General features: G+C 36.7%; 2 protein-coding genes across 2 annotated transcripts; one reads left to right on the top strand and one right to left on the bottom strand.

Annotated features, from left to right (window-relative positions):
• The first annotated feature begins 1,917 nt into the window (after nucleotides 1-1,917).
• Nucleotides 1,918-9,230, top strand: LOC128206143 (26S proteasome non-ATPase regulatory subunit 14). Its single transcript, XM_052908420.1, has 10 exons — nucleotides 1,918-1,998; nucleotides 4,422-4,471; nucleotides 4,822-4,896; nucleotides 5,400-5,519; nucleotides 6,052-6,122; nucleotides 6,412-6,562; nucleotides 7,000-7,107; nucleotides 7,570-7,770; nucleotides 8,388-8,450; nucleotides 8,738-9,230. Exons 2-10 carry the CDS (start codon nucleotides 4,424-4,426, stop codon nucleotides 8,834-8,836), a joined length of 936 nt encoding a protein of 311 aa, XP_052764380.1. The 5' UTR covers nucleotides 1,918-1,998; nucleotides 4,422-4,423; the 3' UTR covers nucleotides 8,837-9,230.
• Nucleotides 9,231-10,711: 1,481 nt separating this feature from the next.
• Nucleotides 10,712-26,338, bottom strand: LOC128207040 (zygotic DNA replication licensing factor mcm3-like). The gene is made up of 19 exons (XM_052909850.1): nucleotides 26,184-26,338; nucleotides 23,479-23,591; nucleotides 23,047-23,169; nucleotides 22,660-22,745; nucleotides 22,168-22,298; nucleotides 21,641-21,799; nucleotides 21,268-21,347; nucleotides 20,683-20,979; nucleotides 20,224-20,321; nucleotides 19,771-19,979; nucleotides 16,726-16,815; nucleotides 16,330-16,414; nucleotides 15,913-16,042; nucleotides 15,325-15,475; nucleotides 14,755-14,895; nucleotides 14,361-14,467; nucleotides 13,995-14,092; nucleotides 12,096-12,195; nucleotides 10,712-11,767 (listed from the first exon to the last, which is right to left on the bottom strand). Exons 1-19 carry the CDS (start codon nucleotides 26,256-26,258, stop codon nucleotides 11,581-11,583), a joined length of 2,460 nt encoding a protein of 819 aa, XP_052765810.1. The 5' UTR covers nucleotides 26,259-26,338; the 3' UTR covers nucleotides 10,712-11,580.
• Between the last annotated feature and the right edge of the window lie 101 nt (nucleotides 26,339-26,439).

Raw genomic sequence — 26,439 nt, 5'->3', positions numbered from 1 at the left:
CATTAATAACTTTTTCGATGGTATTGAAAAATCTTTAGAAAAATAAGCAAATGTTGTCGGTTGGAAAAATATTATGTAGTTGTAGGTATCGGATGTGCCGTAGCATCGGTGCATAAGCAATTTCTGCAATTTAGGTCGGTTTTGTTTTACCGAGGATTCATGCCTCATGCATAAGCAGGCAAATATATTTGTTTTTTACATATTTTCGAAATGGTTCAGTATTCAATAGTATAAATCGTTATAAATATAGGATCTGACACGAGTTGTCATTTAATACAAGATTTTATTAAACGAGTTCATGAAATTTGTTAGTAAGCGAGCCTCTGGCGTAAAACGTACCATATTTGCGGACATTACGGACCATGATTTATGATTAAACTTAAGTTTGTTTTAACTGTATAACGTACCATATTTGCGGACATTACCTACAATGATTTATAATATTACTTACAGTTTGTTTTCACTATTGTACATTTGTAAATATGTATATCTATATGTTCTGATATAGATTGGTATTGGTATCTGAAATAAAAGTGAAAGTACGACATCAAGATGGGTTTTCACACTTTAATAATTGCTTATTAAAGGTCGTCAGAATAATGTATATTTCTTTGATAATATATACCGCCGATAACTATGGGTCACAATTACAGCAAATTAATAAATAAGAACAGTAATCTTTTAACGAATTTGTTTAAGAATAGCAGATACCATTTTACACATATTCAAAAAATCCCTTTTATTAGTAGTGTTTACCAACTGTTCAAGTTTATATATGTCTGGGTGTATGTTAAAATATGGTTTATATACTGCTTATGCTCGTTATCAAAAACATTCCACTCGAGTAAAAAATGGAATCATCACCTAGTTTGTTACATGTTTGGCATTTCCTTTCAATGACTGGTATTCTATTCCAGTTGCCCGTTTCTATTGGTAATCTGTGGTTTCTTGTTCTGAACTTGAACCGTGGATATAATAATAATTTTGGTGTTAAATGAAGATACTCCTCATAGTATAGCCACAAGATGTTTTGAAGCTTTTATAAAATTAACTGTTGCTAACATTTTCAATAAGGGAGTACCACGATGTTAAAAATAAATATTTCAGCTTGCTCTTAACCGCAAGTTTAAGCCATTTAGGATTTACATCTTGTTGATATTCACTGAGGTTCCTATAAATCCACACTTTTTTAATATTGTCTTTATATTGAAGAACCATTGACATCGTGCTCTTATTATGTCTGAAGGTAAGGTTTGGAATGTTTTTTATATGCTTTTTATAAAAAGAACCTGATCTACTAAACAGCACACCTAGGTATCTATATATTCCTTCACTTTATCAAGCGGTTGATTGTTTAGTGGAAAAAAAAAACCTTGGTTGTCGACCAGCGGAGAGCTGCAAGATTGACACAAGGACTATTAATGAAGTTGAGAGCAGAATAGTCGGCGAGCGAAATACCGTCTCAGGAGGTAAATGTGCGAGGCTTTACGGCCCAGTATCATTATATTATGTTGACAATGTTTAATGTGCTATAAATTGTTGTTGTTGTATATTTGTGTATCCTGTACATATGTATATATATCCCATTCTTTTTCAAATGAAGTTTTCCAACAGTTCTACTGTTATGGTTAACAATTGGAGCTTATATTGACCGGAGGTGACGCAAAATAAAAGTGTTTTACCTATCTTCCGGTGGTGGTCGAAAATAGGTTGTGGTCGAAAATATGTTGTTCTGGGATTTTAATATGTTTTCGATTGCAACACCTATTGGAATTTATTCATGAAAAGGTTTATGAAACTTTTACAAGCCTGATACAGTATATATTTTTATAAGATTGGTCGCGATGCATTGTGAATTTATTTTTACTCCGGACGGTTTTTCCGTTTCGCACTTTAGGAACATCCTTTGTTGATTACGTTCGTTTAATTCGTGCTTATTTCGCTATTTCCGGCGTATAATTCGCTTTGTCAGAAACCGGCTCTCTCAAGTATCAAAAGGTATTATTACATTTTAAGTAAATTGGAAGATTGAAATCAGTTGGTTTGATACGCGTTTGCATTTAATTTATTTAAAAGTGTGATTGTTTGCCTGGAAATGTGTAATTTGTATAATAGTTACTGTGAATGTTGTTGACAGTGGGTGGAGAAACGTAAACACTCCATATTTTTTCATTCGCTGCTAGCCACAATATAGCCACAATAATGCGCGTATAGGGAACCTTTGTAACATGTGGAAATTCATTTTCTTCCCTAAACGCCACAGGTCGACTGATGCATACCAATGTAAAATATATTCAATTGAAATGCACTGGTCAGTCATTTGTATCCACGCCCCCCCCCCCCTCCCCCGCCAGGTCCGGGGAATAGCGGGAACTTTGACTTTCGGTCCAACCAAGCCCGGGCAATGTCTCCGCCCTGCGGGGACAATCTGCTGGTATAACCTCCGTCAAATGCCCCCGCACCCAACGGGCCCTAGTCTAAAATAATAGACATGTTATACAGGATTCTTCCAATCCCAAAACTGGGGGGGTTTTGGAAAATATTGAAATTGTATTAAGCTAAGTTATTTATGGTTTTAAGGTTTATATTCATATTTTACCATGTAAGTGAGAAGTTGTTTTGCACAAAACAAGCATTTCATGCATTAAAACAAGTTGTTTACCTTTCCAATAAAACGAAAGTTGACTGACACAGACAACAATTATGCCAAGCGGAACAACTCGAAACAATTGTAATAACACGGCCACCTCCAACAAGCTTCGAGATAGACCTCGTAGATACAAACGTAACAACTCGGCCATGGCCGAAATGTTCCGATTGTTTTAAAACTGTGCCCTGAAGTCTTGCAGGTGCCCTTCATGTATATATCGATATGTTTTGACAGCAAGAAATGAAAAAACACGTCAAACTCATAATTAATCGTAGGATATGACATTTTTATGTATGGAACAGATATAAAATAACGTAATCTGGTAATATTTATTGTTTTTATGATATTTTATAGATGCTTTATGCTTTAACCCGGAATCCCGATCGGAATAACTACCCACTTTTGATACTAAACAATTTGTATGTGAAGGATTTGCCATATCAAAAATCGTAAAAAAAAAATCCGTAAACGTACAATTATTTGGACTAAAGGGACCCTAGATACGGCCAATTTCCAGCTAAATTTAGCGTGAAGACAAAACTACCACAGTCACCCGGCACTGCGGGGCCACCTGGAAAGTAAAAACACGGCCCATTTCCCCGCCTTTCCCCGGTATACCCCCGGACCTGGGGGAGCCGTGGTTACAATTGACTGGTGCATTACTCTACAATATTTAACACGGCATTGTTAAATAAAGACACAAAAGTAACACATTAGTTATTTTTAGCCAATACCTTTCTCTAATAACAATTAAGTGTTAACACAAATTCAGATCGAAAGCATTGCTTTTTTTTTAATTAACTAGCAGGTGCCTGTTATCTTTCCGCTCAATATTCTAAGCACTGGGATCTGTCATTCTTGGGTAGGAAAAAAACAAATGGGATATAGATGTCACTAAATCAAATATTGTCAAAGACTGTGAGGCAGCTGTTTATACAATTCTGGACTACATTTGCTGCGTGCACAGGGACTCAAAGTTTACCATTTATAGAGCTGTTTGAGAGTCAATTAATTAGACAAAAAAACTCATTTTAAAAATGCTCCATAATTTGAATAGTACAATAAGTACTGTAAACTTATTAAACTGAGACTTACTCTAACAGCCTTATTTGTGAATGAAATCACACATCATACTTGTCCCTACAATCACGACTAACCTTGATTTGTGGTAGACTTTGTTTTATCATGGTTATTATGATATTTGAACATAATTGCAAGGCTATGACATAAAACTTGCACTAGAATGTTGTCGTGTGGCCAAAAATTGTCGGTACTGGTTCTTCTAACATTGTATGTTCTTTCATTAATACATGTGGGAACTAGTGACTTTGTTGTTTTTCTGGTGAAATGTCATTGACAAAGCAGGTCTTTCGTGGTGCTAAACCTAGGAAAGAGGTGTCAAAACTGACCAAAATTACGAATTAAGTGACAATATAGATCAAGGATTTTTGTGTACTCTTTATGTTGATAAAATGACGTAAAATAATAAAAAAATATATTTGTACTTTACTTGAGACATACCAGTATTCTGACAGAATTTGTGCCTTAAATGTAGCATAAGGATATTTAATGGAATCTTTGGGCTTGTAACTTTGTATTCAGGCTTGTGAAATAGCCCGGCTGGCCGGATTCATGGAACTTTATTTGCAGCTTAACATTTTCACATAGTTTGACTTTGTTCCCCCTCGGGGGAGCATACATCGCTTCTAACGATAACTTTGTTCAACCTTAAAACTTTTCCTTAATTTTCCATGCTGTCTTAATATTACAGATATGGACAGACTGTTAAGACTCGGAGGAGGGATGCATGGCCTGGGGCAGGTAGGTGGTTCAATACTTGACATAATTACGTGTAGGAATACTGGTAAAGTATGTGTGTTTTGTTTGAGAAATTGAAGGCATTAGTTACATGCTCGTATGTTTGTAAGATTTGCAACATTGATTGAACCAGACCCCTTACTCTCAAACAAAGCAACATTTTTCATTAATATTTAGTGAATTAATGAAATAAAAGATGTTTCTTGAAATAATTATAGCCAATAGTTTTGTTATACTAAACTTATTATGTCAAATGACACACTTATAAACAAAAAACTAATGATAAAAGCTTCAGTAAATTAAAATACTTGGCAACAAATGGCATAAATAGTAAATTCCCCAATTTATTGTAGGGAGCTCCGCCATCTGATGCCCCGGCAGTGGACACAGCAGAGCAGGTCTACATCTCGTCCCTAGCTTTGCTTAAGGTAAATTGTCACTGTTGGAGTTCGAGTAATGCTATTGTGTTTTTTCTTAACATTGTGACTGGGGCAAGGGTCGTTTGAATTGTGAAAAATGTTGACACCAATTTGAGAAAAAGTTAAGACAATGATCTTTACAACAAATACTAAAGATTGGGCTTGTACCATTGTCTACTTCAACTTGTATGCTAAAATACAATTATTTTTTTTATCACGTAAACTATGGTAAATAAAGTTACTTTCAAATTTATGAATTTTCTACTACTTATGTGAAAAAAGCAGTCTTTGGAATTGCAAATGCGACCAATTTCAGGCAAAAGGACTTTCTCTCAATTCTTTTTACCCTGTATACATTGTATATTGTAAAGTATATTTATTTATAATGCTAAGTCTTTCCCTACCTCACGCTCTCTCTCTCTCTCTCAACACTGCTTAAGTATTTAGTCATGTGCTATAAGCTGTGAAAGCGGATAATTAATGCTTCATGATTATATTTGTTGCTCCCATAGATGTTGAAGCATGGACGTGCAGGTGTACCCATGGAAGTCATGGGTCTGATGCTGGGGGAGTTTGTTGATGACTACACCGTCCGAGTGATAGACGTGTTTGCTATGCCTCAGTCAGGCACGGTAAGTACTAAAACTTCATTGGATTTTAAATAGCTAAACTGTTTAAGCTGCTGTATAGAAGAGAGGTTTCATACAAGCCAATAGCTTTCCTGTCAGTTTTATATATCATTTGTGTATGTTTTAAATGTTTATTTGTAATAAAAAATTAATACTGTTTAAACCTAGCTGCTTTAAAGGTTTTTAAGTGGTCAATATGGAATGTTGACAGTTTCTTTTTGGAGATACTTAATACCTGCTGAAAAAGCTATGATTTTCGCTACAAAGTAATATCAGACCTAAACTCTGCATTCTTTAGTTGGTTCCATGGAAGTAAACCTTAGTACAACTTACAAAAAATATAAGTTCATAAACCATAAAGCAGAGATGCTAATGTTTTAATGTACCAAGCAACATCCGGCAGAATGAAATATTCTCATATTAAGTTTTTATTATTATTAACTCCATGATACATTAAGCGCATGTTTTTTTTATTTATAAACAGTTTGATTTTACACTACTCTAGTTTTAAACATTAGAAATATGTGTTTTACAGGGAGTGAGTGTGGAAGCTGTTGATCCCGTCTTCCAGGCCAAGATGTTGGACATGCTTAAACAGACTGGACGGTATGTCCTTCAAAATAATGTTTTTAACCTTACATATATGGTCAGTATCAATTATGACCGTTAAAGTTTTGATCCTTCCATGTGAGGTTAACTGTTATTGCTGCAATGACAGTCTACAAATCTCTTTTACACTTTAAACCCATGATGAAACATGGATATTATAAGAGACATAATTAAAACAATGGTTACCCCCCACTTGCAATTGAGATGTGGAGTTTGAAAAAAGGATATTTCTGTACGGACTAACAATTTATATTTGCATTTTATGATCTTTATTATATCCCATCAGGCCAGAGATGGTTGTTGGTTGGTACCACTCCCATCCTGGGTTTGGCTGCTGGCTGTCTGGTGTGGACATTAACACACAACAGAGCTTTGAGGCATTGTCTGAGAGGGCGGTGGCCGTAGTGGTCGACCCCATACAGAGTGTGAAAGGAAAGGTAGGCTAGAATGTTCTTCTATATTAAAGGAGCATTGCGTTAGTTCGGTGACAGACTGACTGGCAGTATGTAAATTTTGTACTGACTTAATAAGTTAATGTTAAATATCAAGGGAAACAGTGGTATGATTGTTCAAGTTTTGACATCTGCTGTTGTTATTAAAAGCAGGATTCTCAATAAGTTTTGGCTGTACTGTCCACAATACAAATTTAACCGACAAGCTGGGGGTGGAGAAAGGTGCTTTTTGAAGAACACTTTCATTTGGCAAATTTCAACCAATTTGAAACTTAGTCCCTTGAACCGTTCGTTTGGCTGGCAACCTGTTCATATAGAGAACACTGGATGAAAACCTCTTAAAATTTGCTCGTTTAGAGCTTAAGAATGGTGTGTTGATTTGTACAAACTAATTTTGGGTGTGTACCATTCTGTTTGTCCAGGTTGTGATAGATGCCTTCCGTCTGATCAACCCAAATATGATGGTGCTTGGGCAGGAGCCCAGACAGACCACCTCCAACCTGGGGCATCTCCAGAAACCTTCCATACAGGTAATATACACATGCTACCCCACCAGTCAAAAATGCAGGAGTGAGCGAAACTGCCTCGCCAACTCACATTTTCGTGCTGCCTGAAATATAGAGGGATGTTGCGTAAATGTGCAAGATTTTTTGGGAAATTTTGCAGCATTAACATTGAAAATTAAAAAGAAATGGCATTTTAAATCATGTTATTAAGTTAAAATGCAATTTAACATAAAGAGTATTCATTTTTAGTCCGCAAGACATCTGGAATACACACAAATAGTCAAGATTCTGATGTCCCACATTTAAATGAAATTCAACATAAAGTGGATTCATTTTAAGCCCGCAAGGTATTTGAAATACACACAAACAAATGCTAAAGATTGTGAGCTCTAATACCAAATTTAAAATATAACATAAGTTTTTTTTAAGGTTAAGTTTAAAATAGTTTGGATTCCATAAATCAGCCATTTATTTTTTTATTTTCAGGCATTAATCCATGGCCTTAATCGTCACTACTACTCCATAGCCATCAACTATCGTAAGAACGAACTAGAGCAGAAAATGTTACTGAATCTCCACAAGAAGAGCTGGGCGGATGGACTTACACTACAGGACTACAAGACACATTGTACAAACAATGAATCTGTGGTGAAGGAAATGCTGGAACTGGCCAGGAATTACCACAAGGTTGGTCTATGAGGCTTAAAAGCTGCACTCTCACAGATTGAACGTTTTGACGTCTTTTTTTTGTCTTAGAACGAGACAATTTTTGCATAAATATCTGAAAACCAGTGATATAATACTGCTGATAAAATATCATATCACGGTCTTTCATATTTCTGTTTGAAAATTAATGTTTTATGGTTAAAATGCATTACTAAAGCATTCAGAAAAATGCATAAAACATCAATTTTTGAAGTTAAATATGAAAACCTGCAATCTGATTTTTTGGCAGCAGTCTTATATACCTGGTTTCCATGCATTTTCGAAAAAAATTGCTCATTCTAAGATAAAATTAAGTTGTTAAAACGTATAATCTGTGAGGGTGCACCTTTTAACCTCTCACCAATTTCTGGATTTAATTTTTTGAATTTTCGAACTGGAGTGTATATACTAAGTAATAGTTATGATAATAGTAATTATAACAAAAATTATTAAAATTACAGTTATGATATTAATAAATTTCTAACAATATTATTATTAATACTTTTAACAATAGTAATATTTATATTGATTTACAAGTAATTTATATTAGTGGATTTAATCTATAATTAAAATAATAAATCATTATATCATCTGTTTAGGCCCTTGAGGAGGAAGAAAGCATGACACCGGAGCAGTTGGCAATAAAGAATGTTGGCAAACAGGTAAGGAGTGTTAATTCTTGTACACACTCTTAGTCTTACTAATGAATGCATGGTTCTTGTAAATGGTGGGTCGCTAATTGTCAATCAAACAACCAGTTGGCCAATTACTAGACATGTTATCTTGTACCAATAAATATTAGTATGCAAGCATAAATTCATTTGTCAAAAATCTCGGGTATTTAAAAAACATCTTATAATGAAACGAGACAAGTTTTTTGTTCAAAACTCTCCTTTCAATAGAAGAATTAGTGGTTTTATCACTGTTAATCAAATATTTATAATTCCAGGATCCGAAGCGCCATCTAGAGGAACACGTAGATGTTTTGATGACAGAGAACATCACCCAATGTCTCGGAGCCATGCTTCATACAGTTGTGTTCAAGTGATTGACTCAAGATGTTTTCATTGACTTACATTCATTAAATTCTCATGAACTTTTCACACACAATGCACAGAAGTGAAATATTCATGGACTTTGGACTACACCGGAATTACATTGTGATTCTTTTATGGAACAACCCACTTTGTATCAGGACTATTATTTACTTACATTATACTACAGTGAGATGGATATATACAAGCAATAACATGTACAATATATACATGTATGTAAATTGAAACATGTTGTATGCATATTTAAATGCAAAGTGGAAACACTAATGTACCTTAAAAAGGTCATCATTCTGTTTACAAGTGCTGTTTAATAAATCATTTCAAATATCTTTAATATCCTTTATTTAATATTTGTTGAAAATGCATATAAAAGGTTTATTTTTCTGATATAGGAGTGATGTTTCCTTTTCCTCATTATTTTGCTACTAGAGCAAATAAATACCAGTAACCTGCTGTTGCCCGAGCGTCCCCATCACTGGCTACCAAAGTACTTTCTTCACTTACACTACATTCACACTGTGGGAAAATTGACAGACAAAATCTCATTTTAATGAATTATTCATGATGCAGGGGAGACAACACTTATTTCAAATAAAACCCAGAATTTTCAGGAAAAACATCTGTCGAGTGTTTGTGCATTTTTCTGTATTGGTATCTTGCGGAACCAATGAAACTACCTCGTGAATTATTCCTGATTACCAGATTTCCCTGCCACATTGACATGGTACACAGTGAAACAAAGCGCAGTAGAGTATTGGTGGATTCCAATTCTGAACTTCTCTATGCGGTCTTGTTCCTTATGAAATTGGATCAATCGTGATGGTTATATCATAAAGAACAGCTATAAAAATCACTACTTGGTAATTTAATGCAGCAATTTGGTTTTTGTCAGACCTACAAGTGTGACATTGAAATGACAAAATAATGCACTATGCGTCATCTCAATATGATGAACATTCGCATGCACTCTGGTTGGTCATCACAATGTCATGAACATTTTGCGCAGTTATTTCAAAATAAAATCAGCGTTTGAAAAAAATTATAAAGCAGACAAGAAAAATCATGGCAATTTGTTCTGTAACGCCAAAAAGTTACATTGACAGGACTTGCCCTATCTGCTCGTTTTCATGTGGTGAACAAAAATATCCTTCAAATGTTTGGAGCATCAAAAGCGGACACTAATGATCTGAAAGTCAAAAAGCATGCATATATTGGCTTACCCAAGGTATTGAGCAGGGATATCATTTCATATTTTTGCTTCTGACATAAGGTTATTTATATCTGGAAGAAAATGAAATCTTGTCTGCGTTCACATGTTCCAGGTTTAAGCCTCTTGCATCTCTAGACACTGGTACCAGTTTTATCAAGGAAATTAGTACAAGGCAACTTCCATCTAGCTTCATGAAGATTGAAATATGACATCTAATAACAATTGGACTAAAGAAATTTCAAAATACCAGTTTAAACTGAAGTTCAAATTTCTTCAGACAGTTGAGCTGCAAAAATTTGGTTGCAGATACTTCAAATAATGACAAGGGAGCTGGGTGGTCAGGAAGATGCTTCATACTAGTAGACAAGCAAGCTGCATCCTCTGGCCTATATTGCATACTTTGGCACTCAACCGTTCTTTTAAGTCTAGACACAAGTTACTATCAACGCGCATTATGGTCTCTGGCAATATGATCGTATAGCATGCAATCTTCTTGTTCTTATATCAGTACAAGTTCTTTATTTCCAGTGTTTTCTATAGAAGTTTGTCAAAATGTCTCTATTTAAAGCAACTTGTACCAAACATTCTCATTCAATAGCATTGAAGCACTGACGCCAGAAGGTTATCAGTTGGGGGACATCTAATCAACAAACAGGAAGATATTGTGAAGTTTATTTATACAAATATTATTTTTTTCATTCAGATATTTGAAATTAATATCAAATTTGAACACATTCTAGTGATAACATTGGCACATGACAATTTAAAAATTCCACAATAATTTAACAAGATCGTTCAAGATAAAAATTTGAATCCTGATTTTATTGAAAAACAGCATTTTGCAATAGGTCAATCCTTTTAAAATAAATAAATACAAATATTTAATGGCTATTAAATTAATATAATTGCCACCTGTTATGAAATGAATATATAGCATATTTGTGAAAATATCTATTGCGAGTCCCAAAAACCATAAAATGATTAATGACCATGATGAAAATCCTAATGAAATTCTATACAAAACAGACAAACAAAATATTGCAAGATGCAAACTACAAATATTCATGATTTCAACTTATATTATCACATTTGTTCCAAAATCAGGATCGATTTACATTACAATTAACAATTTTGCATGAAAATGAAGGCGATGATCACTTTTCGTCAACCCTAACAGAACATTATTTGAATTCGATCATGATTATTTCCATCCCATAACACTGAAAAATGAATACCAGTGAACATATACAAGGAAGAGAGTGAACACTGGAAAGCCCGATTACACTCCCACATTTTTGCGAAATGCATCCAATTTTATGGGCTTTTTACAAGTCAATTTCTTTAATCTTCAAAGAACTCTGATCCAAAAATGCACATCAACATCCAGATTAATTGTTTTATGTTAGCACAATTTTTTTCTGGTTTAAGGTTAACCACATCAGCAAAAATGAGCCTATAAACGTCACTGATCCAAAATACCACATTTAGTCGGCAGAAATTAGAATCTTGATCACGTGTTGTTTTTTCTCAGATGAGAAAAACCACATCATCTGCCAACATGACCTGGTTAGCGTCCATCATTCTCTCAATAGCACCAAACACCTCATCCTCAGAAAAGCCAGAGCCCATGTGACCTTTCACCTTCTCCAGGGAGACTGACTGGGCGTGCTCATTCTTGAAGAGGTCAAACAGCTTGGCCCGGAATGTCTTCAGCCTAGAACAATTAAGGAAAGGTTTAGTCAAACCTTAGTACTGATTATCAGGTTAGCAGTCCTAATGCATAGGAAACAAACAAAATTCAAATACAATAAAATAGCAGTGATTTTCTGTTCCAAGGAAGCTGCTTTTTCAAAGGCATCGTATACTAAATTTTGGTAAATTAAAGCAACATTTCAAACAAGACTTCGAAGATAGTATTTAACCAACAAATAAAGTTGTGCCTTCAAATCAAGTAAAGACTGAAGTATTAGACAATATCTTTAATTTAAATTTAATTAAATTACTGATTAACCTACAATTAGTGTGCAATCACATCAACTTACTTGGCATCATCAACTCCCTTGGTGCCACCAGCCCCAGACTCTGTATCCATGGCCTCTGCCTCCTGGGAGCGAGGCTTCCTTCTTGGCTTATCAGTTTGCCCTGGAAATATGAGAACAAACAAATTACTCAATTATCAAATATAACCTTTATCACATGTATTTTTTTAATGTTACAAGTGTGGTACATTTCACTTATCCCAGAGGCCAGCTTTTATCCTACCAAAAACAATGGCATTTTTTATTTTCTATTGTGTAATCGCTCAAATCTATCATAGTTGCTCTAAGAATTCTCACACATAGCTTTTTCTTGGTGTATACATAAGTTGATTTTTACTTCAAAGCAAGAAGCAAGAACTTGTTTGCATTCATTAGTTATTTAATGCCAGTGTATTTTTCTGCTGCACACATGCAATTTCTTCTTGTGATTCAAGTTGATTCCATGTGTCGATTCCATGAATACTAGTTGATTTAATGGATATGTTTACTTTTTACAACAATACCATAACATTCAAAATGCTAACTGTATATTCATCCTTGTTCCACAGCAAATAGCAAAACACTCCTGGCAACTCCCTCACACACACACACACAATGCAGGCAAACCATGACAAAGACAGCACCATACCAGTGCCAAAATGTGGCAATCTCATCTTGTCCACTGGTTTGATGCCATCTCTGTACATGGACAACATTCCATCAAGCAACTTCAAACATTACATGGGCCATGCCATAAAATCAAGCTGCCTTATTGTTAAGCAACTTCAAACATTCCATGCTGTCAGATTAAGCAGTCTTATTGTTCCTTGTCCACTGGTTTCATTCCATCTCTGTACAGAACAAGTCATGAAACGAAACAAACGCACATGCAGACTTTTCTACAGCATAAAGCAGGTTTCCTCTGGTAACTTCACAATTTTCTGTGCTGCCAGAAAACTATGTTGAAACAATAATCCATGCAGACATTTCAAACAGTTTTCTTTTTCGCACCTTCCAAATTTCTTTAATTCACAGCTCGTTAGATGTCACATTCCATAAACCTATATCAAAACGCATGTTTTTCGCAACTCTAAAATGTTTTCAATTCACACCTTGGTATGTTGATGCATTCCATGAAGCTATTATCAAATACACTTGCCATACCAATATCAAGCTTTTTTCAAGCAATTTCAAAAATTACAGGATTCACATCCATTATAACATTGCAATTCATGAGAGGAAGTAAACTGTCTCGGCCATGCTGTCATCTCAAGCACTTTTCTTCAATGAACTTCAGAATTACCACAATTCAAATCATATCACTACTTGTTCATGCATCACTAATGTCACCATCTTCAAATGTGAAAGATATATTCCATTTTCACTTTTGGTAGTGTTCAAGCTAGAGCTATCCTGTCCTTATTGAGTAGCACCCTCTCTGCCCCCATGAAGATAAACATCATCACCCATCTGCCTTCATGGACTTAAATGCTAAGACCATCAAATTTATATTTCATTTTTGTTTAAAACTTGCATGATTTATAGATAAAATAATTACTTCTTCGGCAGTTTAAACCTATTTTTTCATCAATTAAAATGGAATCCGTAACATCAGTCAAATTCTGTTCTTCACAGTGCAATATATGTGCCTTTTTCAACTAGGTCACTCTTCTGAAGCAACCTTCCCCTAGTGTTAACACCTGGATAAAAACTCTACTTGACATGCCATTGAAGTCTTCACCAGAGCATGCACAAGCTTTGACTGTTTTTAGTTTAACAAAGCTTTACTCAAAATGAATTCTGTGCAGATAGTACAGTACTAACTATTACAAACGACAAATCAATAACCAGACATCAAAATCAACCAACCCAAATTTTCAAATCCATGCACTTACATCCACATTTAGTAACTTGTGTTCTTACCTTCATCAGCTGAAGCGGCCTCATCTTCATCAAAGTCGTAGGGATCATATCCCTCCTCCCCTTCCTTCCTGGCTGGACGTCTCTCCCGGACCTCACGCCTGAAAACAAAACATTCAGACATGTACTGTTTGAAAAAATTGCATCAGGAAATATTGAGACATGCTGTAAATTTGTTTACAACTTGTTGGAAAAAACAGTAAACTTTGAACCATCTTTAAACAAGTTTATTGTGCAGCAAACAATCAGATTCATGAATGATTTGCAAAGACCAGCTGATGACACTTAGAGACAACTTTCTAACACACAGATCAAACTACTTTTATCTTACACTTTTTGAGCATGGCAAGCACACATAAGATTTCTTACTTTTTCTTCTTAGGTTTATCTTTCTGCGAGGATTCCTCCTCCTCCTGGCTACTCTCCCCAGTATCCTCACCGTCACTATGGCGGCGCTTCTTCTGCTTCTTCTCAACCTACAGGAAAAGCAATAATTCAGTATTAAATACTATTTCTACTTCTGGAATAATGTCTTGCAAAGCAAACCCAAAACAAAATGCTATCAGTGGTTGAAATAAGCACATGTCTTGCTGCAAGTCTTACGCTAGTAAAACCATTCTTAGGCTTGCTTAACTTCATAATTTTATTTAGCAGGCCTTATTCATCCACAAGTCTATTTTTGATGATGTATTATTCCCAAAGTAGTAATACAATATGACTAAAGCTATTGTTCACTAAGGTTATTTTAATGGTTATATATTACCTTTTTAAAGTAAGCATATTCAATGAGCTCAACAGCCGCTTCAGCATCCTTCAGGTCCACAGTCTTTGACAGGCGACACTTAGCGTGGGCGGTGGCCAGACGGATCATGGTCTCCAAGGTACGGGCTGTCACTGGGGTCGTCTATAACGAAAATGAAAGTACATGTATAAAAGACAATCCTCATACACATGCAAGCTTCAGGTTAGGTCTCATTTAAACACAGTGAAGCCCCAATTTTGAAATGCTCAAACTTGACTGACCAAATCCCAACTTACCCTGACCAAGCTACTGGTGCCTTGGAAATTCAATCTACTGGATAGTGCCAATAAAAGATTAATTTTGTTAACATATCTGGATTTGGAAGAAACAGCCTTTGCCTTATTTCTGCTATTTTAGCAATTGTTTCCACAGCCTTCAATCCAAAATTCCCCAACGTTTGCCAATTTCCATGAGAAAATTAAGAATTCCCGGACAGTAAATAAAATGAAACCCCTGACGGTGGGAACCAACTAAATGACACCTAGTGATAATCTGAATATAGCACAAATGTATTTAAGAGTTCATCCTTACCCTAGCCACATTATCCTGTGACATGGAATCGTGACTGCGAAGTTTGGAGTACTCCTCTGATAGCACTGTAGCAGCCTGCTGGGTCAGTGTAGGACGCAGGGCCTTCGCTACATGGATGTACTTCCTCATAAACTGCATGCTAACTATCTGCCTGGAAATACAAGGTATACAAACTAATAACTTGCGGCTCATAATTCTGGCACATTTAATTAATTTTCTAACCAAAAGTGAGTGAAATGGCTACATACTGCCACATTTTGAAATGCCTTTCAGCATGTTCAAATCACTGCAGTCTACTTCCAGAAAAATAATATTATCAAGCTTTCTGAAATAGTGAAGCTTTTTATGAAGGTTCTACAGTAGCATCAATCTCAATTTTATCAAACATAAATAGACAGAATGGTCAAGGGGCGGAATTCATAAAACATCACTTTTGATGGCAGTGTTTGTTTATAATTGTATATCAATCTTCAAATATTTTAAAATGAAGAGCTTCCCTAAAATTATTTTAAATTCCCTTAATGTAAAGGCCAGGCCTTGTCCAAATTTTCGCTGAATAAGCTCTGTATCCTCTTCTCAACCACTTACTGTTTTGTCTTGGCCGGTCCATGAAGCATCTTGTTGTGTTTCTCGTACACGGGCGTCTCGGTATCATCGTCCCCTTCAAAGTCTGGGTCTGTTGTGGCCAGCATATCAACACCAGTACCCAGGGGTAAAACTGTTGAAACAAAGTGGTTATCATTCTTGCAAACAACACAATAAAGATTCTTGCATTCACCATTCAAACAGTAATCTACTAAATATGGAGGTTTACATTTTTCCACTGGCCACATTTTTTCTACATTCAATTAAAAGGTCCCACAAATGCTTACACTTTTGAAGAATTAGGGTAATGATGCATTACATTACCTTACTCACCAGACAAAACTCTCTTTACATGAAAAACATTTTAAAAATTTCATCTGAAGCACCAGTTTACAAAGCATTTAAAAAGCTCTGCCCTACCATCTCCATCCTGCTCCATAGCTCCTCTATATCTGTGCATTCTGAGTACAAAATCAGCAATGTTCCTGTCCAGCTCTGGGTCCATCTGCAAAAAAGGTCGTTAGAATTAGCACTCCTTGAAAGGTTTTTTTTTTACCAATATTTTAACTTTCTACAACTGTCTTCATTCTCTGAACAATGTTGAAAAAAACCCTTGAGGCAAACAAAATTTTTAATATATAAAATTTTCACAGTAAGTAATCACATCAGCACCGCGCATACATGTATGAAAATCATGACAATAAATAAGAAAATGTACAGAAACCACAGAATTATACGAAAGAACTTCAAATACATAATAATACATAATAATTGTTTTTAAATCAGAATACACTTCAAAATTGTGCCAAGACTTACCTTGTCCAGAACAATGAAAATCAGATCAAAACGTGACAGCAGGGAGTCCTGAAGTCCAATATTCTCCATTGGGGTCTTAAACTGGTCATACTGTAAAGAAACAACATTTTGAACCGTTAAACTTGACAAGTGTATTTTCAAACAAGAGCTGTCACAGTATGTGACGAATGCCCCCGAATGTGACATTGACCTACGAACAAGGTCAGTACATGAAAAGTTGATCTTGCCTTTACGTGTCAAATACATATGGCAAGTTATTTTAAATTGCCTCTGAACATAAAAAAATACCACCCATACTTGACAACCTACACTGTTATGTACTTATATTCAGAATTCCCTTGTGAATAAACACTTAGTGTATCTTTCACCTTAGAGGTAGGGACATGGGTCTTGCACGCGACACGTCGTCTTGGTATGCGGAACACATGTGGCAAGTTATTTTAAAATCTGTCCATACAAGGGAAAGTTACAGCCCGGACACGACAACCTATACTCTATGTCCTTATATGCAGCACTCCATTGTGAATAAACACTATGTGTGACCTTGACCTTTGAGGCAGGGACACGGGTCTTGCACGCGACACGTCGTCTTGGTATGTGGAACACATGTGGCAAGTTATTTTAAAATCTGTCCATACAAGGGAAAGTTACAGCCCGGACACAACAACCTATACTCTATGTCCTTATATGCAGCACTCCATTGTAAATAAACACTATGTGTGACCTTGACCTTTGAGGTAGGGACACACGTCTTGCATGCGACACGTCGTCTTGGTATGTGGAACACATGTGGCAAGTTATTTTAAAATCTGTCCATACAAGAGAAAGTTACAGCCCGGACACGACAACCTATACTCTATGTCCTTATATGCAGCACTCCATTGTGAATAAACACTAAGTGTGACCTTGACCTTTGAGGTAGGGACACGGGTCTTGCACGCGACACGTCGTCTTGGTATGCGGAACACATGTGGCAAGTTATTTTAAAATCTGTCCATACAAGAGAAAGTTACAGCCCGGACACGACAACCTATACTCTATGTCCTTATATGCAGCACTCCATTGTGAATAAACACTAAGTGTGACCTTGACCTTTGAGGTAGGGACACGGGTCTTGCACGCGACACGTCGTCTTGGTATGCGGAACACATGTGGCAAGTTATTTTAAAATCTGTCCATACAAGAGAAAGTTACAGCCCGGACACGACAACCTACACTCTATGTCCTTATATGCAGCACTCCATTGTGAATAAACACTAAGTGTGACCTTGACCTTTGAGGTAGGGACACGGGTCTTGCACGCGACAGGTCGTCTTGGTATGTGGAACACATGTGGCAAGTTATTTTTAAATCTGTCCATACAAGAGAAAGTTAAAGCCCGGACACGACAACCTATACTATATGTCATTATATGCAGCACTCCATTGTAAATAAACACTATGTGTGACCTTGACCTTTGAGGTAGGAACATGGGTCTTGCACGCAACATGTCTTCTTGGTATGTGGTACACATGTGGCACGTTATTTTAAAATCTGTCCATACAAGAGAAAGTTACAGCCCGGACACGACAACCTATACTCTATGTCCTTATATGCAGCACTCCATTGTGAATAAACACTAAGTGTGACCTTGACCTTTGAGGTAGGGACACGGGTCTTGCACGCGACACGTCGTCTTGGTATGCGGAACACATGTGGCAAGTTATTTTAAAATCTGTCCATACAAGGGAAAGTTACAGCCCGGACACGACAACCTATACTCTATGTCCTTATATGCAGCACTCCAGAGTGAATAAACACTAAGTGTGACCTTGACCTTTGAGGTAGGGACACGGGTCTTGCACGCGACACGTCGTCTTGGTATGCGGAACACATGTGGCAAGTTATTTTAAAATCTGTCCATACAAGGGAAAGTTACAGCCCGGACACGACAACCTATACTCTATGTCCTTATATGCAGCACTCCATTGTGAATAAACACTAAGTGTGACCTTGACCTTTGAGGTAGGGACACGGGTCTTGCACGCAACACGTCGTCTTGGTATGCGGAACACATGTGGCAAGTTATTTTAAAATCTGTCCATACAAGGGAAAGTTACAGCCCGGACACGACAACCTATACTCTATGTCCTTATATGCAGCACTCCAGTGTGAATAAACACTAAGTGTGACCTTGACCTTTGAGGTAGGGACACGGGTCTTGCACGCGACACGTCGTCTTGGTATGCGGAACACATGTGGCAAGTTATTTTAAAATCTGTCCATACAAGGGAAAGTTACAGCCCGGACACGACAACCTACACTCTATGTCCTTATATGCAGCACTCCATTGTGAATAAACACTAAGTGTGACCTTGACCTTTGAGGTAGGGACACGGGTCTTGCACGCGACAGGTCGTCTTGGTATGTGGAACACATGTGACAAGTTATTTTTAAATCTGTCCATACAAGGGAAAGTTACAGCCCGGACACGACAACCTATACTATATGTCCTTATATGCAGCACTCCATTGTGAATAAACACTTAGTGTGACCTTGACCTAAGAGGTAGGAACATGGGTCTTGCACGCAACATGTCGTCTTGGTATGTGGTACACATGTGGCACGTTATTTTAAAATCTGTCCATACAAGAGAAAGTTACAGCCCGGACACGACAACCTATACTCTATGTCCTTATATGCAGCACTCCATTGTGAATAAACACTAAGTGTGACCTTGACCTTTGAGGTAGGGACACGGGTCTTGCACGCCACACGTCGTCTTGGTATGTGGAACACATGTGGCAAGTTATTTTTAAATCTGTCCATACAAGGGAAAGTTACAGAGCCGGACGGACGGACGGTGCGATTTTAATATGCCCACCTTCGGGGGCATAAAAAAAAATTGTATAGCAATACTTGATAATCACAGAGCTGATTTCTACCTTCTGTACCCTGTGCTTTGGAGTAAAAACAATACTCAAAAACCTCCATAGGAATTGTATACCTTAAAAACATACAGATATGTACGTAATACAGAAGTTAGAAAGAAACTAATACACCTACCCGTCCATAAACAGGATTTGCAGCAGCTAACACACTACATCTGGCATTCAGTTTGGCATGAATACCAGCCTTGGCAATGGTCACCCTGCCCTGTTCCATCACCTCATGGATGGCTGTACGATCAAGGTCAGACATCTTGTCAAACTCATCAATACACACAACACCTCGGTCAGCTAAAACCATGGCTCCAGCCTCAAGACGCCGCTCACCTTATGATAAAAATGAGCATGTAGATTAGTCTTTTGGCATAGCCTACACATTTCTTCACATCTCTATTTTTTTCTTTGCAGTTTTCATTTCTCGCTAATAAAACCCAAACAAAAATTTGTTGTTGTTTCTAAATAAATTTTATTCTCAACTTAATTCTCTGACTTTCAATAACAAACCTGGCCATGACATTTAACTTTCAAAATCAAACACTGTATTAATCGAGTTAATTGTTAGCTATCATACCGGTCTCCTGGTCAGTTGTGACAGCTGCAGTGAGACCAACACCAGAGGAACCTCGACCAGTTGTAGTCACTGCACGTGGAGCTGTGTGTAACACGTACCTGCACAATGTATACAAATTGAATGCTCATTTCTGGACATATTACCACAGTATTTTAATTTTTGGCAAGTCTATCTAAGATATATTAAACAGATCTTAAAATTAAATCAGTTTTCTACCATTATCACATGGCTAAAGAAATAAACTAACAGATCTTAAAATTAAATCTGTTTTCTACCATTATTACTTGGCTAAAGAAATTAACATAAGCCCAGTTATCTATAATATAATTTTAAGTGAGACTAGCAATCCCCATTATACCATTGCAGGACATACAGGCTTATGCTATATGTGACCACTAATAGATCAAGACTCTGTATAAAACATGCTACACAGCCACGTTTTTATGCAACAGGCCTCACCTCAACATCTGAGACTTGGCTACAGAGGGGTCACCAATCAGCAGGACGTTTATATCTCCCCTCAATCTTGTCCCGTTTGCCAGCACTTTCTCCGTCCCTCCCAGCAACATACACAACACAGCCTTCTTAATGTACTCATGTCCGTGTATAGAAGGTGCGAGAGAGCGACCCAGGACGTCAAACACATCTGCACCCTTCTGTCTGCTAAATTTCTTGATCTTTGCGACATCGTCTGCAGAGAATGTTGGTGAAACTTCTTTGCTCATCTGTTGGATGTTATTAGCAAGCAAAATTGTTCTGAAATGAACATTACAAAAAATTGTTTATACAAATTTCAGTGGTTAAATCTATTTTAAATCTCCACAAATTGAAAATGCTTTCATTAAACTTTAGATGAACATGCCTGAATGCTTATACTAGAGCTCAACATCGACATTTTTAACATGGCCAGGTATATAACAGTCAAATTAAAGCCAGCCCAGAAAGTATTTTACCTGGGCATGGATCCAGACTGGTGCTTATTTGGATCACTACATATTTTTATTTTGTTCACTGGTCAGTTTTTCAATAAGACATTAAACTAACCTGAAAGTGCCAGATGTGTAGCCATTCTTCTTTCCGGGGAGACATCGGAATGTACCAATCACTTGTGCTCTGTCTCCAGGCTAGAAAAGTAAAACAGAAAATACGATAAATTTCTTCCAATTTTTTTTTTCTTTTTCTTACTTGACAAGACAGAAACTCATTTTTAAACTGGCACTGAACTTCAAATGTCTCTTGATCATTCTGATTTGAAGTGTGATGTTTTGGTTAAATAATATTGAAAATGAGCTGATCACACTTGGCTGAAGTGTATAATGGCACATTCCATGTTAAATGCAAGCTTTCATGTTGCACTACTTTATTAAAAGCCATATTGGAAATACACAACACATTTGTCAACGACCACCATTCTTACCTTGCACATGTCCACTAGGTCGTTATCAGCTATAATGTCTACTGATCGAGGCAGCTGTCCAGCGGGGGCTTTCTCAGGCATCTCCTGTATAGAGAATGTCTGGTGGTCCTTGTACGTGGACAGGCCATACTCTGTCTCCAGTAGGTTACCATCTTCATCCTTAAATAGAAAGTAATATTCGTTTGGTAACAAGAACTATTATCATGTATATAAGTCGCCGTGCAAGCAACATTTTTCATTCCCAAACATTGATTTTCTAGAACTTTGTGTTTAGGAAGTCTTGACTTCATCTTTTTCTAAATATCCTACAGGCAGATCTTCTGACCCATTCCCAATGGCAGAATTCTTTAAAATCATGCAAAATAGCCAACTTGTTCTTAATTTATTTATTTTTAAATGTTCATTCCTAGGCAACATTGGAATTCCTTATTTAGGTAAGAAATGCCACATTTTTGTGCGATTTTTAACATGGGCAATAATTTTTACAGTTATATTGTATTAATACTTCTTATGAAACATCAGTATACCTTGGTCGGGTATGCTGCACTGGATGGGAAGGCATCTAGTGAGGTCATGTCTGTATATTTTCTCTCCATGGTTTTTGTAGTAGCTGGGCAGTAGTGGACACTACGCACCATCTTTGGTCGGATCAACGAACCTGAAATACATATATTAATTGTCAAAGAGATATACAAACTTTTAAGATGATTTGCAGGAATACAAGTTAATTCAAATGCACCCATTTAAGCTTTATCAGCTCCTTCATAATCAATATTATTCATTCAGCATGTTTAATAAGTTATTTCAGTCACTCCTACTCCTATCAACAATGGTCAGGTAGTTGAAACGAGGACACGCCCGCAATATTCTGCACTTGCAAAATGCTTCCCGAGCTTGTGTAAGAATTTGGGCTTGTTTATGATTAAAACTTGTGGTACAACAGACAGTGAAACAGTAATCAAGACTTTCAAGCCCACTCTGTAACACGAGTACAGGGGGTAGGCATAAATTGTACGTACATTTTGTGACAATGCCCTCCACACACACAAGGTTGCCCAGGTATCTGGATGTGAGTGTCCTTGGTGAAACATGCTTTGCTCCAAAACTGTAATAAAAACAAAACAACATTTATTACCACCATACATTTAACAACTTCTAGTAACAATCCAAAATTTAAGACACCTAACTACTAGTATCTGAGCCAGGAAGGATACATTTCCATTTGTTCTTGACCACATTTTAAAATATACTTGTCATTGAATAGAATTTTGTCCTTTACTAGTTCTGTAATTCAAAGACCATGCAATTGCCTTTAATGACAATGCTTAATTTAGACCATAGCATCAGCAAAAAAGTGAAACCTCACTTCTTTTTAATGTTAAAGCACACAATCATGTTCATCGTACCTTCCAACAAATCCCACAAAGAATTCCTCATACTGCTTGCTGTAGATAGGGTCAGCCGAGGCCACAAACTCCTTCAGTGCTCTCTGCAGTGCTATCAGTTCTGTGAACGCCTCTTTCAGCAACCTAGAAAAGTGATGGAAGACCATCTTAATGATCAGGACAAAGACCAAGCCATCTTCAATCATAATAACGAATGTTGAAGCATGATGAAATTGAACGCTGCTCTTGGCACAATGTGTAAAAATGTACTTATATCAAGATTTGCAGATGACTGATAGTTCACTAACCATTCTAATTATTTCCATCATTATGGTTTTAATCTGATTTTCAATTTCTTCGAGATCATTGGTAGAGCATATCTCCCATATACAGTCAGGCATATCTATCAATTACACAAATTTTTATGAGGTATAACAATGAATGTGCACTTACGAAGCAGCTCTGGTTGGGTTTTTCCTGCGAAGGTCATTGATGTTTACGATAAGCCGAACTTCATTGTTGGCTATCATGTCCCGCACTTTCTGCACATAAATTCCCTGGTCATTCTGAAATTATACAAGATTTTCCTCCAAAAATGCAACATGTCTAACAAGAACAAAGCGTTAAATGACTTGAAACCCTAGATGCCTTTGAAATATGGCAAAATATTTCACCATTTTTGACCCTTGACCAGGGATCAACAAATATTCTCCCAGCCTTAGCATACAAAGCCTTGATGATGGCCTCGATACTGATTGGCTGTGTGGACACACCAGCAAGACGAAGCTGAATTCGATCTACAGAGATTGCTGTGTTGCTACGAAAGTTCAAAACAAAGGCACTGGACCCAGCATCACCTAGCGAACATTTGAGCCAGTACAAAGATGTTTATCCTAAAGAGTGCTTGTCATATAAAAGGCTGCGACTTACAGAATTTCAATGTGAAATTGAAGACTGCAACGGTTGTTCCTTTTTACTTGGTCTTACTTGGTCTGTAAGGGCAATTTTATAGCCCCGAAGGCTAAATAGATACCCTTGCATCTTCTTCAGTAAACTGTCTCCACTTCCGGGTTTGTATCTCAGTAACTTTGTCTTAGTATATTAATGATATGTCAAAGCGGTTGGGTCGCCAAAGCTTATCGAGATTTGTTTTAAATGTAAGCAATGTTGTGCTGTTAACCAGTTCTCCTGGTAAATTATTCCAAGTAGAAACTGTTCTTATTCCAAATGCATTCATTCTTCTTCCTTTCTTGGCTTGTCTCTGATTCAGTTTTAGATTATGTCCTCTGGTACCAACATTTTCAGCAAATGTGAAGAAATTATTTATATCAATGTTGTCAATATTGTGCACTATTTTGTAAACCTGGATTATATCTTTTACGTCGGTATTCGAGAGTTGTAAGATTTAATTCACACAAACGTTCCTCATACGTCAACCCTTTTAGCTCAGGAACAAGTCTTGTAGCTCTGCGTTGGACATTCTCTATGATCTGCTTACACTTCTTTGTTGTAGGGTAATAAAACTAAATTTCCATAATCCAAATGTGATCTTATCAGTGCCTTGTACAGAGTTAAGAATAGGTCCTTGTTCATGTACGTAAACTTTCTTCTAACTAAACCAATTATACTATTTGCTTTGTTAGCTATATTGTTTATGTGTTGATCAAAGTTCAAATTTGATGTGAATAATATTCCCAAGTCTCTCTCTTGATTATCTCTAGTCAGTTCGTGAGTCTCACCATTTGTATCACTCACTGTACAAGTATTTATCAATTTTTCATTACCATATGTCACTACTTTACACTTATCTATGTTGAATTTAAGCAGCCACTTGCTACTCCACTCACACAAATTGTCAATGTCATTTTGAAGTTGGTCTTGATCCTCTTTGGATCTTATCTCACTATAAACCTTGCAATCATCTGCAAAAAGCTTACACAGTTCCTCAAATCATATGTTCGGAATGATTTAGTATGATCTATACAGAGAAGCATTAAATCACTCCCAAGATATCTGTGTATTGTGCTATTTACACAGGGATACATTGAAAATTGGAATTTGCTGTACATATACTGTTTCCAACTTCAGAAAAAGGCAAAAATGGGACAATCAATAAGGCTTGGACTAGTCTAAAATAATAGATGTGTTATACAGGATTCTTTCAATCCCTAACGTCTAAACAGGTTTGTGCAAAAACTGGGTGGGTTTGAAAAAATTTGAAATTGTATTAAGTGAAGAATTTTATGTTTGAAATGGATAATAAAGGTTTATGTTCATTATTTTACCATGTAAGTACAAAGCTATTTTGCACAAAACAAGCATTAAACACATGATCTACCTTTCCAAAAAAACGAAACTTGACTGACACAGACAACAATTGTGCCAAGCGGAACAACTCGACCCAATCATAATAACTCGGCCACCTCCGACAAGCTGCGTGATAGACCTCATAAATACAATCGTAACAACTTGGCCATGACCGAAGTGCTCCGATTGTTGTAAAACTGAACTGCAGCCTTGTGTTATGTTTTGACAGAATGAAATGAAGGAAACCCCATCAAACTCATAATTATTCTTTGGATTTTATTTTTTGTGTACAGAACTTAACTAATATAAAATAACATTATCTAGTAATATTTCTTGTTTTTATGATATTTTATGGATACAATATGCTTTTACCCGAAATCCCGAACGGAACAACTACCAACTTTTGGTACAAAACAATTTGTACGTTGCCATATCATTTGCCATATCAAAAATCGTACAAAAAACATCAACATACAATTGTTTGGACTATCGCACATGATTTTAAAGAGCATTTTTATATATCCCAGACAACAAATGACTGTGACATGGTCACAACACATTGTCAACAATAACATTCAACATTTCCAATATATCAAACCACTGTGGGCCCTCTGGCTAAACCCCGGACTGCGTCATACAGACATAAATGATAAATCATTTGAACAAGTAGCTTTCTTGCCTCGTGCTCCACATGAATGAGAGCAACTGGCAATTCTTGTAACAATGCAACTTGTGTAAAAACAACGAGACTTGTTTCCGTTTGCCAGTGCTTTTCACCGACCAAGAGGTTAGCGCGTAAAGATAGTATAAGTTGAACGTATCTCAATTATCATGCAAGAAGAATACCTTACCCCATCATCAAGGAAGTCCAAGTATTCACGTTGAATTTCTCGCTGTCGTTGATCGATGTCAGTTGGTGGGTCCATGATTTTCGCACAAAGCCCGGGTCTGCTTTCCCGCCAGTGAAACCACGTGGGATTTGGATTTCGGATTGCCTCAAATCTTTTCGTAATGACTTACCTAGCGCATAAACGCCGGGCTAAAACTGAGAACAAGCAGCTTCCTTGCTGCACAAAATATTTTAATTTTGACAAATACTTGTTTTCA

Source organism: Mya arenaria, chromosome 10 (genome assembly GCF_026914265.1).
Source record: "Mya arenaria isolate MELC-2E11 chromosome 10, ASM2691426v1".
Classification (NCBI taxonomy): Eukaryota; Metazoa; Mollusca; class Bivalvia; order Myida; family Myidae; genus Mya; species Mya arenaria.
This window is presented reverse-complemented; position numbering and strand designations above follow the sequence as displayed.